The sequence below is a fragment of the Ovis aries genome, chromosome 25 (assembly GCF_016772045.2).
Source record: "Ovis aries strain OAR_USU_Benz2616 breed Rambouillet chromosome 25, ARS-UI_Ramb_v3.0, whole genome shotgun sequence".
Classification (NCBI taxonomy): Eukaryota; Metazoa; Chordata; class Mammalia; order Artiodactyla; family Bovidae; genus Ovis; species Ovis aries.
In genome coordinates this window covers 13,621,528-13,637,259 of record NC_056078.1, presented here as the reverse complement: position 1 = coordinate 13,637,259, position 15,732 = coordinate 13,621,528, and the positions used below count along the sequence as shown (strand labels likewise).

Here is a 15,732-nt window from a genome sequence, read left to right as displayed (position 1 = left end):
GGGATGTTCCAGGCAAGAGTACTGGAGTGGGGTGCCACTGCCTTCTCCAAGGCATTCAGGTATGACCTAAATCATATCCCTTATGATTATACAGTGGAGGTTACAAATAGATTCAAGGGATTATATCTGGTAGACTGAGTGCCTAAAGAACTATGAATGGAGGTTCATAACATCGTATAGGAGGCAGTGACCAAAATCATCCCAAAGGAAAAAAAAGGAAGAAGGCAAAGTGGTTGTCCGAGTAGGCTTTAAAAATAGCTGAGGAAGGAAGAGAAGCAAAAGGCAAAGGATAAAGGTTAAGATCTACCCAACTGAATGCACAGTTCCAGAGAATAGCAAGGAGAGAAAAGAAGGCCTTCTTAAAGGAACAATGCAAAGAAGTAGAGGAAAAAATAGAGTGGGAAAGTCTAGAGATCTCTTTGAGAAAATTGGAGACATCATGGGAATATTTCATGTATGGATGGGCATGATAAAGGACAGAAATGATGAGGACCTAATAGAAGCAGAAGAAATTAAGAAGAGGTGACAAGAAAGCACAAAAGAACTATACAGAAAAGGGATAACTATACAAAAAAGTGGGATAACCACTGTGGTGTGGTCACTCACCCAGAGCCAGACATCGTAGAGCATGAAATCAAGTGGGCCATAGGAAGCATCGCTCAAACAAAACTGACAGAGGCAGCAGAAGTCTAACTGAGCTATGTGAAATCCTAGACTAGATGATGCTGTGAGCGCGCTGCACTCGTTATGTCGGCAAACTGGAAAACTCAGCAGTGGCCACAGGACTGGAAAAGGCCAGTTTTCATTCCAATCCCAAATAAGGGCAATGCCAAAGAATGCTCAAACTACTGTACAATTGTGCTCATTTTGCATGCAGGCAAGGTAATGCTCAAAATCATTCAAGCTAGGCGTCAGCAGTATATGAACTAAACACTTCCAGATGTGCAAGCTGAATTTAGAAAAGGCACAGGAACCAGAGATCAAATGCCAACATTCATTGGATCACAGAGAAAGCAAAGGAGTTCCAGAAAAACATGTACTTCTGCTTCATTGACTACACTAAATCCATTAACCTGTGTGGATCATAACAAACTGGAAAATTCTTAGAGAGACAGGAATATCAGACCACCTTACCTGTCTCCTGAGAAACCTGTATGTTGGTCAAGAAACAACAATGGGACAACTGACTGATTCAAAACTGAGAAAGGAAGTATGACAAAGCTGTCTACTGTCACTCTGCTTATTTAACTTATATTTAGAGTACATCATGCCAGGCTGGATGACTCATGACCTGGAATCACGGTTGCCAGGAGAAATATCAACAACCTCAGATATGCAGATAATAAAACCACCCCAATAGCAGAAAGTGAAGGGGAACTAAAGAATCTCTTGATGAGAGTGAAAGAGGAGAGTGAAAATGCTAGCTTGAAACTTAACATTAAAAAAGCTAAGATCATGGCATCCAGTCCCATCACTTCATGGCAAATAAATGAGAAAAAAATGGAAGCAGTGACAGATTTTATTTTCTTGGGCTTCAAAATAACTTCAGACAGTGACTGGCAGCCATGAAATTAAAAGACGCTTGCTCTTTGGAAGGAAAGCTATGATAAACCGAGGCAGCACATTAAAAAGCAGACACATCATTTTGCCAACAAAGGTCCATACAGGCCAAGCTATGGTTTTTCCAGTAGTCATGTACAAATGGACCATAAAGAATGTTGAATGCCAAAGAATTAATGCTTTCAAACTCTACAGAAGACCTGAGTGTCCCTTGGACAACAAGATCAAGCCAGTCAATCCTAAAGGAAATCAACCCTGATTAGTCATTGGAAGGACTGATGCTGAAGCTGAAGCTTCAATACTTTGGCCACCTGATACAAAGAACCAAGTTACTGGAAAAGACCCTGATGCTGGTAAAGACTGAAGGCAAAAGGAGAAGAGGGCGGCAGAGGATGAGATGGTTAGAAGGCATCACTGACTCAATGGACTTGAATCTGAGCAAACTCTGGAAGATAGTGGAGGACAGGGGAGCCTGGCGTGCAGGAGTCCATGGGGTTGCAAAGAGTTGGATACAACCTAGGGACTGAACAACAACAAAAAGACATTTACATCCTTTCTTACATTGATGACATGTTGTTCGTGTTTAAATGATAATACTTTACAGATGCTGAGTTAAGCAATACATCAGTAAAAGTTTAAAAATATTTCAACATACTCTTAGTGATAAATATTTATTATGGTACACAGCTTTTTTAAAAAAAAATCTGGTTTTATCTTAACTACTTACAGTAGTTACCCCAGGCTCTTCAAACATCTAACAAAGGCCAAAGAACAGTGCTTCTTTAATCAATCGTTTTAAATTAATGGATCCCCTACCCTAACCCTAGTCCTTAATTTCAATGCAGCTAACTTGCACAGTCAATTTTAATTATCTAGTGTTAAATGAAAGGAAAGGGGATAAGGACAGAGGAGAGGCACAGAGCTAATTCATGTTGGGAGATAAAATGGAGATAACTCCTACCCTGGCTATTCCTCTGGCACCAGCCTACCTCGCAGCTCCATCCTCCCGTCAGTGGTGGGTGACCTAGCCCAGGACTAACAGGAAGACTTCAGACAGCTATTGACCGTACACATGGTAATAAAAGAATAGACCCTGGTTTCTGATTTAGAGTTGGCTGACACCATGACTTGTTTTTCCAAATCTGAGGCTCTGACAACATGGCCCACTTGATTGGTGGAAACAACTAGCTGTTACTGTTTACTATGCTCATTTAGATCACCTTTCTCCAAGTATTCTTCAAATAGTCTAAGATATGTGTTTCAGGACTCAAAATCCTGAAAAAAGACATTAGGGGCATATCTTGTGATTACTCCGTCAGTTCTTGTCTGCTGACCTATTTATACAGACATGTGGGCGCTGTTACAGACACAGCCACTTGACTCATGCTGAGTCTTAATCATATCTGTTCAAAGCCTATGCTTTAAACTTTTCATGTAACTACGTCTTGTCAACGTGAAAAATCTCCTGTTCACCTTTGGTAGCTACAGGTCACTGGGTAGACTTTCTTCTGTTGTCCAAGACAGAATTAATTCAATCACATTCTGCTCAATTCCTTTACATTCCTGCCTTTTCCTCATCATCTTGATGTTTGTGTGTGCATAACTCATTTGTATAGTCATTCTACAAACATTTACCAAGCACCTACTAGTGTCAGACACTGTTAGACATTTGGGAAGAAATAACAAAGTAAGAAATAAGGCATAGCCTTCCTGTAACTGAGATTGTAAATTGGTGCAGACACTATGGAAAACAGTATGGAGGTTCCTTAAAAAAATCAAAACTAGAACTGCCATATCCAGCAATTTCACTTCTGGGTATTTACCCAAAGAAAACAAAAACACTCATTCAAAAGGATATATGAACCCCTGTGTTGACTACAGCATTATTTACAATAGTCAAGATACAGTAGCAACCTAAGTGTCCATCAACAGATGACTGGATAAAAGGCGCATATACAATAATGTATTAGTCATAAAACGAACTCCTGCCGTGGGCAACGACATGGACGGATCCAGAAGGTATACTGCTAAGTGAAATACGTCAAAAACAGAAAGACAAGTACTGCATGATCTCACTTATATGTGAAAGCTAAAAAAACACAAAACAAAGTGAAAACAGGCTCACAGATACAGAGAACAAATGAGTGGCTGCCAGAGGGAGTTGGGGAGGTGAAACAGATGAAGGGGATTAAGAGGTACAAACCTCCAGTTATAAAATAAAACAGCAACAGGAATATAACATCCACCATAAGCAATATGGTCAGCAATATAGTAATAACTGTACGGGAGTTACTAGACTTCTGATGGTGATCATTTCATAATGCCTGCAAATGTAAAATCACTTACATTGTATACCTGAAACATAATAATATATGCTAACTATATTTCAACTTAAAGAAAGAACACACAGCCTTAAAGAATGTCTGGTGCATGGGCAATAAAGTTTACTGAATGAATCTAGTTCCTGGCTTGTGGATCTCAAGTTCTACACAAAGAGACAGTTATGCAAATAACTGTGCCTCACTAAGACAAATGCTAGGGTGAAAGCGTACACGCAAAGCAGTGAAAGCAGAGAACCAATGGCCTGCTTCCCTGGGAAAAACAGGGGAGGCTTCTCACAGGAGGTGATATGTGAGTAATGCAAAACTCTTAAAGGCATGAAGTCCAGAGTTTATACTTGAATATCACACTAAACAAAGTAAATTAAAAGCAGATTACATCTAAAACGACGAAAAGTCAAAGCTCACTTGATTTGTTCTGTTTACGCTTAGGGCTGCCAATAGAAGCTGCAAATTCGCTATGACTTGCAGGACCTATTCCATTTCGGTCTCTCCAGTTGTCAGATTCGCTTCCACTTCCCAGGTGCTCACGACTGTTGGACCTCGAGAGGGACATTGATGAACCCTGTAGACAAAGCCAGACAGGGAAAATGCTTAATAAGGTGAGTTTCCCAGAGTGGGAGGAAGAAAGAACCCACATTAGACCCCTATCATTTATGTCAGTTGCTGGCCATAGCAGTTACCCACAAATGCATATTCTCAAGAACAGGGTGCGGGACCTGTTTATAGTCTTTTCCTCCAGCTACCAAAAGTGTTTTAGTCACTCGGTCACGTCCAACTCTCCGCGATCCCATGGACTGTAGCCCACCAGGCTCCTATGTTCGTGGGATTTTCCAGGCAAGAATACCAAGGACACTGGGTCATATACATATGGTGAAGTGTTCTTCCTTCTTTATGAAGGTGTTGATAACAGGGGTGAGCAGAGGAGTTCTGAGTTCAGCACAGTTTTGACCCCATGGACTGTAGCACACCAGGCTTCCCTGTCCATCACCAACACCTGAGGCTTGCTCAAACTCACGTCTGTCAAGTCAGTGATGCCATCCAGCTGCTCATCCTCTGTCGTCACCTTCCCCTCCTGCCTTCAATCTTTCCCAGCATCAGGGTTTTTTCAAATGAGTCAGTTCTTCACATCAGGTGGCCAAAGTATCGGAGTTTCAGCTTCAGCATCAGTCCTTCCAATGAACATTCAGGGCAGATTTCCTTTAGGATTGAGTGGTTTGATCTCCTTGCGGTCCAAGGGATTCTCAAGAGTCTTCTCCAACACCACGGTTCAAAAGCATCAATTCTTCGGTGCTCAACTTTCTTTATGGTCCAACTCTCACATCCATACATGACTACAGGAAAAACCATAGCCTTGACTAGATGGGCCTTTGTCAACAAACTAATATCTCTCCTTTTTAATATGCTGTCGAGGTTGGTCATAGCTTTTCTTACAAGGAGGAAGCATCTTTTAACTTCATGGCTGCATTCACCATCAGCAGTGATTTTGAGCCCAAAAAAATAGTCTGTCACTATTTCCATTATTTCCCCATCTATTTGCCATGAAGTGATGGGACCAGATGCCATGATCTTAGTTTTCTGAATGTTGCATTTTAAGCCAACTTTTTCACTCTCCTCTTTCACTTTCATCAAGAGGCTCTTTAGATCTTCTTCACTTTCTGCCATAAGGGTGGTGTCATCTGCATATCTGAGGTTACTAATATTTCTCCCAGAAATCTTGACTCCAGCTTGTGCTGCATCCAGCCTGGCATTTCACATGATGTACCCTGCCTAGAAGTTAAATAAGCAAGGTGACAATATACAGCCTTGACATACTCCTTTCCCTATTTGGAACCAATCTGTTGTCCCATGTCCAGTTATAACTGTTGCTTCTTGACTTGCATATAAATTTCTAAGGAGGCAGGTCAGGTGGTCTGGTATTCCCACCTCGATAGTAAAGGCCAGAAATGGTATGGATCTAATAGAAGCAGAAAATATTAAGAGGTGGCAAGACTACACGTAGAGCTGTACAAAAGAGATCTTCATGACCCAGATAATGACGACGGTGTGATCACCCACCTAGAGCCAGACAAAGTCAAGTGGGGCTTAGGAAGCAGAACTACGAACAAAGCTAGTGGAGGTGATGAATTCCAGTTGAGCTATTTCAGATCCTAAAAGATGATGCTGTAAAACTGCTGCACTCAATATGCCAGCAAATTTGGAAAATTCAGCAGTGGCCACAGGACTGGAAAAGGTCAGTTTTCATTCCTACATTATCTCTTTTGTACAGCTCTATGTGTATTCTTGCCACCTCTTAATATTCTCTGCTTCTGTTAGATCCAGACCATTTCTGGCCTTTATTGAGCCCATCTTTGCATGAAGTGTTCCCTTGGTATCTGATTTTCTTGAAGAGATGTCTAGTCTTTCCCATTCTATTGTTTTCCTCTATTTCTCTGCATTGATCACTGAGGAAGGCTTTCTTATCTCCCCTTGCTATTCTTTGAAACTCTGCATTCAGATGGTATATCTTTCCTTTTCTCCTTTGCCTTTCACTTCTCTTCTTTTCTCAGCTATTTGTACATTTCTTTTTCTTGATCACTGCCTTGTACAATGTCACAAACCTCTGTCCATAGTTCATCAGGCACTCTATCAGATCTAATCCCTTGAATCTATTTGTTACTTCTACTGTATAATCATAAGGGATTTTATTTAGGTTATACCTGAATGGGCTAACGGTTTTCCCTACTTTCTTCAACTTAAGTCTGAATTTGGCAATAAAGAGTTTATGATCTGAGCCACAGTCAGCTCTCAGTCTTGATTTTGCTGACTGTATAGAGCCTCTCCATCTTTGGCTGTAAAGAACATAATCAATCTGATTTGGGTATTGACCATCTGGTGATGTCCACATGTAGAGTCTTCTCTGGTGTTGTTGGAAGAGGGTGTTTTCTATGACCATTGCATTCTCTTGGAAAAACTCTGTTAGCCTTTGACCTGCTTCATTTTGTACTCAAAGGACAAATTTTCCTGTTACGCCAGGTATCTCCTGACTTCCTACTTTTGTACTCCAGTCCCCTATAATGAAATGGACATCTGGTGGAGTTCTGAGAGCCCCCAGTAAAAAGAGTCACTCCTATAAGATTTGGAGGAGTAGGTGCTAAGATTCCTGTTTTGGGGAACCACAAGGCAAGTCCTCCATCTGGCACAGTCGAGATTCCCTGCCTAGTATCTCACTAGGATGAGCAGGGCAGTGCTGCAGCCACACCCAACGCTTTGAGAGGAATCGTGCTCACAGAATGGAAGGGCAGAGAGGAATCTGGCATTGTCCTGTGTTATCCCACCCAAATAAGCACATGATATGTGCAGCAAATGACAAGTGCCTGGAAATCAAAATGAACTCTCCCAAATCAAAATAAAAATAGTAATTTAAAAGATCTCAAAGTTTACGCCTAACCTGCATTTATTCATTCTTCATTCATTTATTTAATCACTATATTACAGGTACCATACTTGGTACTAAATATCTATAGTATTAAGGTCAACGTTTTCTGATAACCCAAGTTTTATGTTTACTGGGTAACTCCCAGAGAATCCTTTACTATTCAGGTCACTGAACTCCATTCAGTCCCACGGCAGCACACCCTCAGCTGACAGTGCCCGGCTGCAACACTTCTTTCTCCAGGGCATAATGGTACCATTCATGACGCCGCTCTCAAGACTTCCCATCTGCCCCACTGCATCCTGACTGTAGGGTCTTCCTCTCTTTTCTATTCCAGGTGTCAGGTTTGGTCTTCACATTCCTTATCCTCTCTCTCTACACTTTCTCCTTAAGTAATCAGTAATCACAACCTTTTTCAAAGCTTAACAACAGCCATTGTCAGGAAGCATTTAACAGGAGGCTTCCTGTGTGCTGTCCTGGATCTGTCAGGAATCCTCTGTTCCTTATTAATTCCTGAATATTCAGGAATTAAGAGGAGAGGCAAGCCTCTCCCGGGGCTGAGGGATCCAGGCATTTCCTTCGTTAGTTTTTCTGTACGGTGATAAGTACCCTCTTCCTTCTTGTGAACCATATGGTAAAAGTGATTATTTACAACTCTCTCTCTCTCTTTAATATGGATCACCTATGTTTTGTAAGTCTGGAATTTTAATCTTTATCTTTTCTGAGAATAATTACAGTATATATGCCCACACCTTGTTAATTAAAACACCTTTGCTCCATCAGAGCTCTGGTCCCCGTGTCTGTCTTTCTTTCTCTTTCTCTCTCTCTCTCTCTCAGGCTATTTCTCTGGAGCGCAGAGGCCCTCTGAGTTCACTTTCCTGCCCCAGCTTCTAAGACCCTCTTGAGAAGGCGCTTTGTGCCTTCACCCCATCAAGAGGGCGCCTGAGGCCTTCGTGAACAGAGCAAACCCCATGCAGGGGCTTTATTGGCTTTCTGCGTAAACCAAGGAATATCAGCCTCTTTCTCTCCTTTACTTTCTTATCGTCGACTCTGGACCACCAGGTTCCAGTCCATTAAAGGACCACAACAAGCCATGACTGAAATTGTTTCCTCTGGGTTTGAATTCTCTACTGAAATTTAGCATCATGAAGTTGCCTAGCTGACACCTCCATTTTACTGTCTCACAGACATTTTAAACTTAAGAGTGTTTGAAACTATATTGTTCATGACCATCCCCACCAGCTACACTCAAATTACTCCTCTCCCAGAATCCCTGCATCTCAGTAAGTGATGACCATTCACCCAGTTGCTCAAGCCAGACTTCTAGGAGCCATACTCATTCGTCCTCTCACTACATCCAATTGGTCAGTTTATCAATGTCGTATCTAAACATACCCTAAATCTACCTACTTTTACCAATCTCCACCAGTGTCATTAATAGCCTCTTTAATGGACATGTTGATTTTTTTTTGCCTCCCCCCCTCAATAATCCATTTTCCATGAAGCAACTAGGTTGTAGGTTGTTTTTTTAAATGCAAATTAGAACAAAACCATGCCTCTCTCAGCCTACAGTCCTATAATAATCCCTTGCCAGTACTTTACCATGGGCTGAAATGCTCCATAATCAAGTCTCTGCCTGTCTCTCCAGCCTTATCTTCTGTGCTCCACCATCCTATCCACCTTCTGCTCCATGAAGTTACCAGTTGGCTCTGACTCCAATATGATAATGCCAGCTGTTTCCCTGGCCTAGTACTATTTCCCTAGATATTCACAAGGTTGGCCCTTTCTTGCCATGTAGGTCTTAGCTTAAATGTCATTTGCTCATTAAAGCCAGCTAAAACTACCCAATATAAAATAGCCTCTGTTTCATATTTATCAAGAACTTTTTTACTTAATGCCTTCTGGTTAACTTTTTATATATTTCTCTCTACCCACCAAAAAAAATGCTCTATCCGTGAAAGCAAGAATTCAAGCATTGTATCTAATGCCCAGAACTGCATACAAAACACAGGAAATGCTTATTAATAAATATTTGCAGAATTACTAGACCTCACAGTTACCTTTTCCTACATCTATGGGATCCCCTTTGCTGACTTTTGGGAAGGGGCCTAAGGAAAGGAAGGCTCCTCACACCAAAAAAATGGGTTTTTCAGCTAAAACCATCATTAACATAATTCAACCAGATAAATTCCATGCAGCAAGAGAAATAAGAACATGCTCAAAATGGGTTAATTACCAGGAAAGAGACCATTATGTAGTATTTCTATATATTTTAAAACTTCTGTATCTAAACTCTTTTTGAGTATTAAAAAGTCACTCATCTAAGATCTAAGCTGATTTCATTCACACAGTTACCTCAGATGTGGCTAAACATGATGTTTTCTAAAAACATTAAATAAAAAATAATCTTGTGATGTTTACCAGTTTGTTGTGATATGTTAGAAGACAACAAACTGGTAAATATCACAAGATTATTTAGATTTGCAAGACTTAAAATAGTCAGACAACCTCATTACTCTTAGGGGTAAATTTAAAACCTTCTTTTAAGTTCCGATGCAGGTTTTACCTGCTCCAGAGAATACGCAACCATTTCTAATGCCTTTAAGAGATAAGTGGCAAAAAGAAAAGGAAAATCCGAAACTTTTTAGTTCTGTTGATGTGACAGAAATACTGCAGGTCAAAGCAACCTTTTGTTTGACCTTTGCCATACCAGTATATCACTAAGTGGACAGGGTCATGCTTTTGAGTCTTGAAGAAAACAAAAAGAAGCCTCAAGCTACTTGCTTCTTATCTAAAGGAGTTCTTTGGAAAAGTCCAATTTCTCAAAAATGCCTTAAAACTGGAAACAGTCACTCAAGTCTAGTTTCTCAGTAATGTGAACAGGGTGTTCAAAGCATCAGTTTCTTGCCTAAAGCAAGCTTCCTAGAGCAGGAAACCCATATGCCTTGATCCCCTGCACATTGGGTAACCCACACCAGTCAGGACCCACTGGCTAAACGTGCTTCTCCAGAGCATTCTACTTGTCCATTTGGTTTTGGTTTTCTTTGGAAAAGAATAAGGAAAAAGTGTTTCTAACTACCCCCTAATTTTTTTTAACTTTTTATTTTGTACTGGTGTATAGCCAATTAACAAACAATGTTGTGATAGTTTTAGGTGAACAGTGAAGGGACTTAGCCATACATCTTTATGTATCCATTCACCCCCAAACTCCCCTCCCACCCAAGCTGTCACATAACATTGAGCAGAGTTCCATGTGCTGTACAGACCTTGTTGGTTATCCATTGAAAATACAGCAGTGTGTACATGCCAATCCCAAACTCCCTAACTATGCCTTCCCCCATCCATCCCCCTGGCAACCATAAAGCTCGTTCTCATAGTCTGTGGGTCTGTTTCTGTTTATAAGTTCATTTGTATCATTTCCTTTTAGATTCGACTTATAAAGGATGTCCTATGCTATTTCTCCTCTGACTTACTTCACTCAGTGTAACAATGTCTAGGTCCCTCCTGTTGCTGCAAATGGCATTATTTCATTCTTTTAGATGGCTGAGTAACATTCCATTGTTTGTATATATGCACCACACCGTCTTTATCCATTCCTCTGTCAACGGACATTTAGGTTGCCTCCATGTCTTGGCTACTGTAAACAGAGCTGCAGTGAACACAGGGTTCATATATCCTTTCTGATCATGTTTTCCTCTGAATATATGCCCAGGAGTGGGACTGCAGAGTCATCAGTCAGTTCAGCTCAGTCGCTCAGTTGTTTCTGACTCTTTGCAACCCCATGGACTGCAGCACATCAGGCTTCCCTGTCCAGCACCAGCTACCAGAGCTTGCTCAAACTCTTGTCCATCAAGTCAGTGATGCCATCCAACCATCTCATCCTCTGTCATCCCTTTCTCCACCTGCCTTCAGTCTTTCCCAGCACCAGGGTCTTCTCCAATGAGTCAATTCTTCCCATTAGGTGGCCAAAGTACTGGAGTTTCAGCTTCAGCAACAGTCCTTCCAATGAATATTCAGGGCTGATTTCCTTCAGGATGGACTGGTTTGATCTCCTTGCAGGGTCATAAGGTAGCTCTATTTTTAATTTTTAAAGAAACTTCCATCATGGCTATACCAATTTATATCCCCATCAACAGTGTAAGAGCGTTCCCTTCTCTCCACACTCTCTCCAGCGTTTATTGCTTGCATATTTTCTGATGGTGGCCATTCTGGCGGTAACTACCCTCTGATTTTAAAACAGTGTAAGAGCGTTCCCTTCTCTCCACACTCTCTCCAGCGTTTATTGCTTGCGTATTTTCTGATGGTGGTCCCTCTGGCGGTAACTACCCTCTGATTTTAACACAGCTGCAAGTGGAGATGTGGTAAATCATTTTAAAAATGTTAAGCCCTCTCCACCTCTCCCCAGGTCCTTCTCAATTCCCACCCTGTCCCTATGTTCTAACCCATTAATTGCCCAGTTTACAATCCCTCTGAGTTTTAGCAGAATAAAGAGGAGGGCAGGCATCCACAAAGAGCAGCTGCTTCAGAGTATCAGATCATGCCAGGTTAAGGGCCCTTTTACCTCCTTTCGATGGCTGTGGGCTGTATGAAAGTCCTCCACACTGCAAGAATCTAGAACCATTCCCTAAGAACTCTTATCACCACTGTTTAAAGGGGCCGTGAATAAAAGCAGGTTTCCTGGTGAATGCCCTGGAACTGATCTCGCTGGTTTCATCCTCTCCCCCACCTTTCAATGTGAATGAGCTGTTAGACATTAGCCAGAAACGTGGAACAGGCTGGCCCGAGAGAACCAAAGCAAGAGAAGCCACAGGAGAGACTCAGCCACTGAGTCAGGAGCCTGCAAACTCAAGCCCACAGAGAGGTCTATTCGTCCTTGGACAAGGCCCAGAGCAGAGGCCCTCCAGCTTCTGACACCACGTCTGAGTCACTCCCCTTACAGCAGGTCTCTGCAGAGCAGTGTTTCCAGGAGGGTGCCTGCGTCAGAAGCAGACTAGGCTTTCGGTGAGAATGTAAATTACTGGTTCCTGCTGGCTGTCTCCCTGATGAGTGAGATGCTGGGGGAAGAATCTGCATTTTTAAGGGCACCGAGTGGTTCTCATGTCTTTTCACATGGCTCTAGAGCATTATAAACCACCTCGTATGGTAAAGAATCTGCCTGCCATGTGGGAGACCCGGGTTCAATCCCTGGGTCGGGAAGATCCCCTGGAGAAGAAAATGGTAACCCACTCCAGTATTCTTGCCTGGAAATTCCATGGACAGAGGAGCCTTGTGGGCTGCAATCCATGGGGTTGCAAAGAGTCGGACATGACTGAGTGACTGACTAACTTGCTATGTACCCTCTGAGTTAAACCATTAGGAAAACAAGGATAAAGAAATTTTGCAAAATGAATTCAAGTACTTTTTTCTAACAACTACTGCCATGACCTCAAGTAAGACACTTAACTGATCTGGGACCCTTTCCCTCACTGGGAATTTATAGGGATCAAATAAGCTCATGGATGAAAATGTACCATATAAAACATCAAAGAAATAAATGAATGTGATTTAAGGTAATTATTACTAGCACATTATGTGTTCATGTAACACTCTAAAGCATCCCTTTAGATATAAAAAGCATATCTAGTTTGAATGTACAGAAATACTTCCAGTAATAAGCATTCATATATGTATATGAATCATATCTTTCATCAGGCTCTTGGTTTTCCCCGGGGTAAAGTTCTTTGGTGGAAATAACAGTAGTTGCTAAATATTACTGAGACTTCCTGCACACCACAGTAAGCACTGGATGCCTTCTCCCACAGCATGCTCAAAATAACTGCAATGAGAAAACGGGCTCTGAGGCGTGAAGTCACCCATCAAAGCTGTACGTGTGTCGGTGGTGGCTGTCAGGTTCCCATAGCCCCTGCATTTGACGACTACTTTATTAGAACGATAGTCATTTCAGCCTGTCAGACTATTGGTCTCTGAGAACAGAACTGAATTAGCATTTCTAAACTGAACTATTTCATCTCTGAAATGACAGAAATATAATCAGCCACCTAAAGCTCCATTCTGCTGAAGGTGGGGGTGAGCACAGACGACTGCAGGTATCAGTGGAAGCCTAAGGATGAGCACAGCAGTTTTTAAGGTCTCTGCCAATGAAAGGAGATGTTGACTTTCTCTCAGAGCTATAATGGCAGAAAGAGGGGTGTATACCTCCTAGGGCCTCAAATCTTTCATAATGCTTCCTGCATTCTAGCTGCCAACAGTAACTTCAGACTTTAAATATACCCTGCCAAGTTGCTACTGTAAGTCTGACAATGAAATTTGCAGGAGACTGTGCTTTTTAGTATTTCAACAGTACTTTCTTTTTCACTTTCTTAAAGAGACAAAGGGGGGAAAAATCGCATGTTTGTATTTGCCTTTCATCAACATTCTAATTTATTATAAAGAAAATGGGTGGAGAAATGAAGGTCAATCTGCAAATGCTAGTGATTAGACTAACAATTATGAAATGCTTAACCAGCATTTGTTTTTGAACCTCCAGTGGTCTGACTGAACACTGTGATTCTTGGATAGTTTTCATCCATCTTTTGGGCTTGTGCAGTCTCTGCAGTTGTGTGTGTGAGTGTGTGCGTGCACACGCACTCTAACCCCACCTGCACTTGCAAAAGACTTACCGCCAAAATCTGACGCTCTGCCGCCGCAAAGGCCCTGCCGACCGAGCCACGCACAGCCCGGCCGAGAGGCAAGGAGCTCTGGGCCCCTTTCCCTCTGGTGAGGATGCCAGCTTCCCCGTCTCACCCCTAAGCCCTGCAGCGAACATCTGGGAAGCATAATGTTTTGGAGCTCTTGTTTGTGATACTTCCTGCGGTGTTCCTGGCACATCTGAACACACTGAATTTTTAACTCAGATCTGAGAACTTGTTTTTGTTGAATAATTGCCTTTTCCCCCTCTGGTGGGCTTGCGAGTGATACCCTGGAATGAATTCCTTATACATTTTTTATGGCATATTACATATGCCCTTTGCTTAATCTCAGCCCTGCTCTCTGACATTCTCCCCTAACAAAAACATATTTATCTGAATTTCCTTCACAGCTGATCAACAACTTTGAAAGAAAACAAAAGATCATAATATATCAAAAGATCATAATATATCAGATTGTATCTATTTCACAGCAATATGTTTACAATATTAGAAATTAAAGCAAATCACCATTAAGAAACTGTCCTTATGTAAACAGAGGATGGGAGAGGAGAGAAGATGGTTCTCTTTTGCTGAGAGAATCAACGGGAAGGGTAAGTAGGGCATGACTACAAACCTCAAAGGTGGTCGTCATTGTGGGCTTATATGACACGTGGTTGGCCCTTCTCAGCTCCTTGATTGTTTCAGCGGGCATGGATTTAGAAAACCCCAGGCCACTCCAGGTGTTTGTGGGTGTTCTGACCTCCGTCACCACTGGTTTCTTTAACATAGCTTTGGAAAAGAGAACATAAAACAAATGCTTGCTACTTTTAATCCATTTCTTAAATATAACATTGATGAGTATTTTTTCATATATATATGTAAAGAAGTTACCACTGAATATCATTTAACACAAAATACCTTTAAAATTTCTTCATAAAACATTTTATACAAAATAACAGTAAATTTTAAAATGATACATTATTTCTTAATTGATCTAATGCTAATCTATTCAACCTCAACAAAGTTTATGCAACTTAAACCTAAACATTCTCAGTTTCCTTTTATGAAAGTCCAGTTTCTCAGTTCAACATCAGTACTGAAAAACTTTTAATGTGTCTACTGAAAAAAATCAAAGTATAGATCATAATGTATCACATACCTTTGGTTGCTAATAGCTTCTTCTGTTCATAGTCAAATGCCTAAAAAAGACAGAAAATATCTTTATTGTCAGTTTATCCAAATGTCACACCAATACTCCACAAAAAGATTACACGACTACAGCCCATGAACCTGCCTGAGACAAACGCTAAGCTCTGCACCATAATGTGACAGTAATCCATGCAAGTCTGATGAACTTAAACCTGTTTTCAAAACCAATTCATTATAATAATATACTACTTCCGACTTTAAGTCATGACAGTGACAAGAGTCAGAAATCTTCCTTCAAAGGGAAAAAAAATTCCTCTTTATTATGAATATTTAACATACCAGGATCAATATATGCTAACATATAGTGAATAAGTTAATAAGAGTTATGCTAAATTTCAAAACAATGCATTCTCAAAATACTTTCAGGTTATCTATTATTGGCCTCCTTTGTTTCTCAAAATCCCCTCTTCATTTGGGTAAAATGGTATGATGTCACAACAACCTATGAAATTACGTAACTTAATTGGCATCATCTACGCTTTTAAAATCCTGAAAGATGATGCTGTGAAAGTGCTGCACTCAATATGCCAGCAAATTTGGA

The 15,732-nt window shown here is 41.1% G+C and overlaps 1 protein-coding gene across 14 annotated transcripts in view; it reads right to left on the bottom strand.

Moving 5' to 3' along the window:
- The window catches only part of BICC1 (BicC family RNA binding protein 1), a 397,066-nt gene that overhangs the window by 15,411 nt on the left and 365,923 nt on the right, over positions 1 to 15,732 (bottom strand). For all 14 annotated transcript variants that reach the window (XM_060406437.1, XM_060406436.1, XM_060406439.1 and 11 more), the window contains 3 exons: positions 15,142 to 15,181; positions 14,617 to 14,771; positions 4,308 to 4,464 (listed from right to left, as the gene is read on the bottom strand). In XM_060406437.1, coding sequence (XP_060262420.1) covers positions 4,308 to 4,464; positions 14,617 to 14,771; positions 15,142 to 15,181 — 352 coding nt within the window. The remainder of the gene's footprint in view (positions 1 to 4,307; positions 4,465 to 14,616; positions 14,772 to 15,141; positions 15,182 to 15,732) is intronic.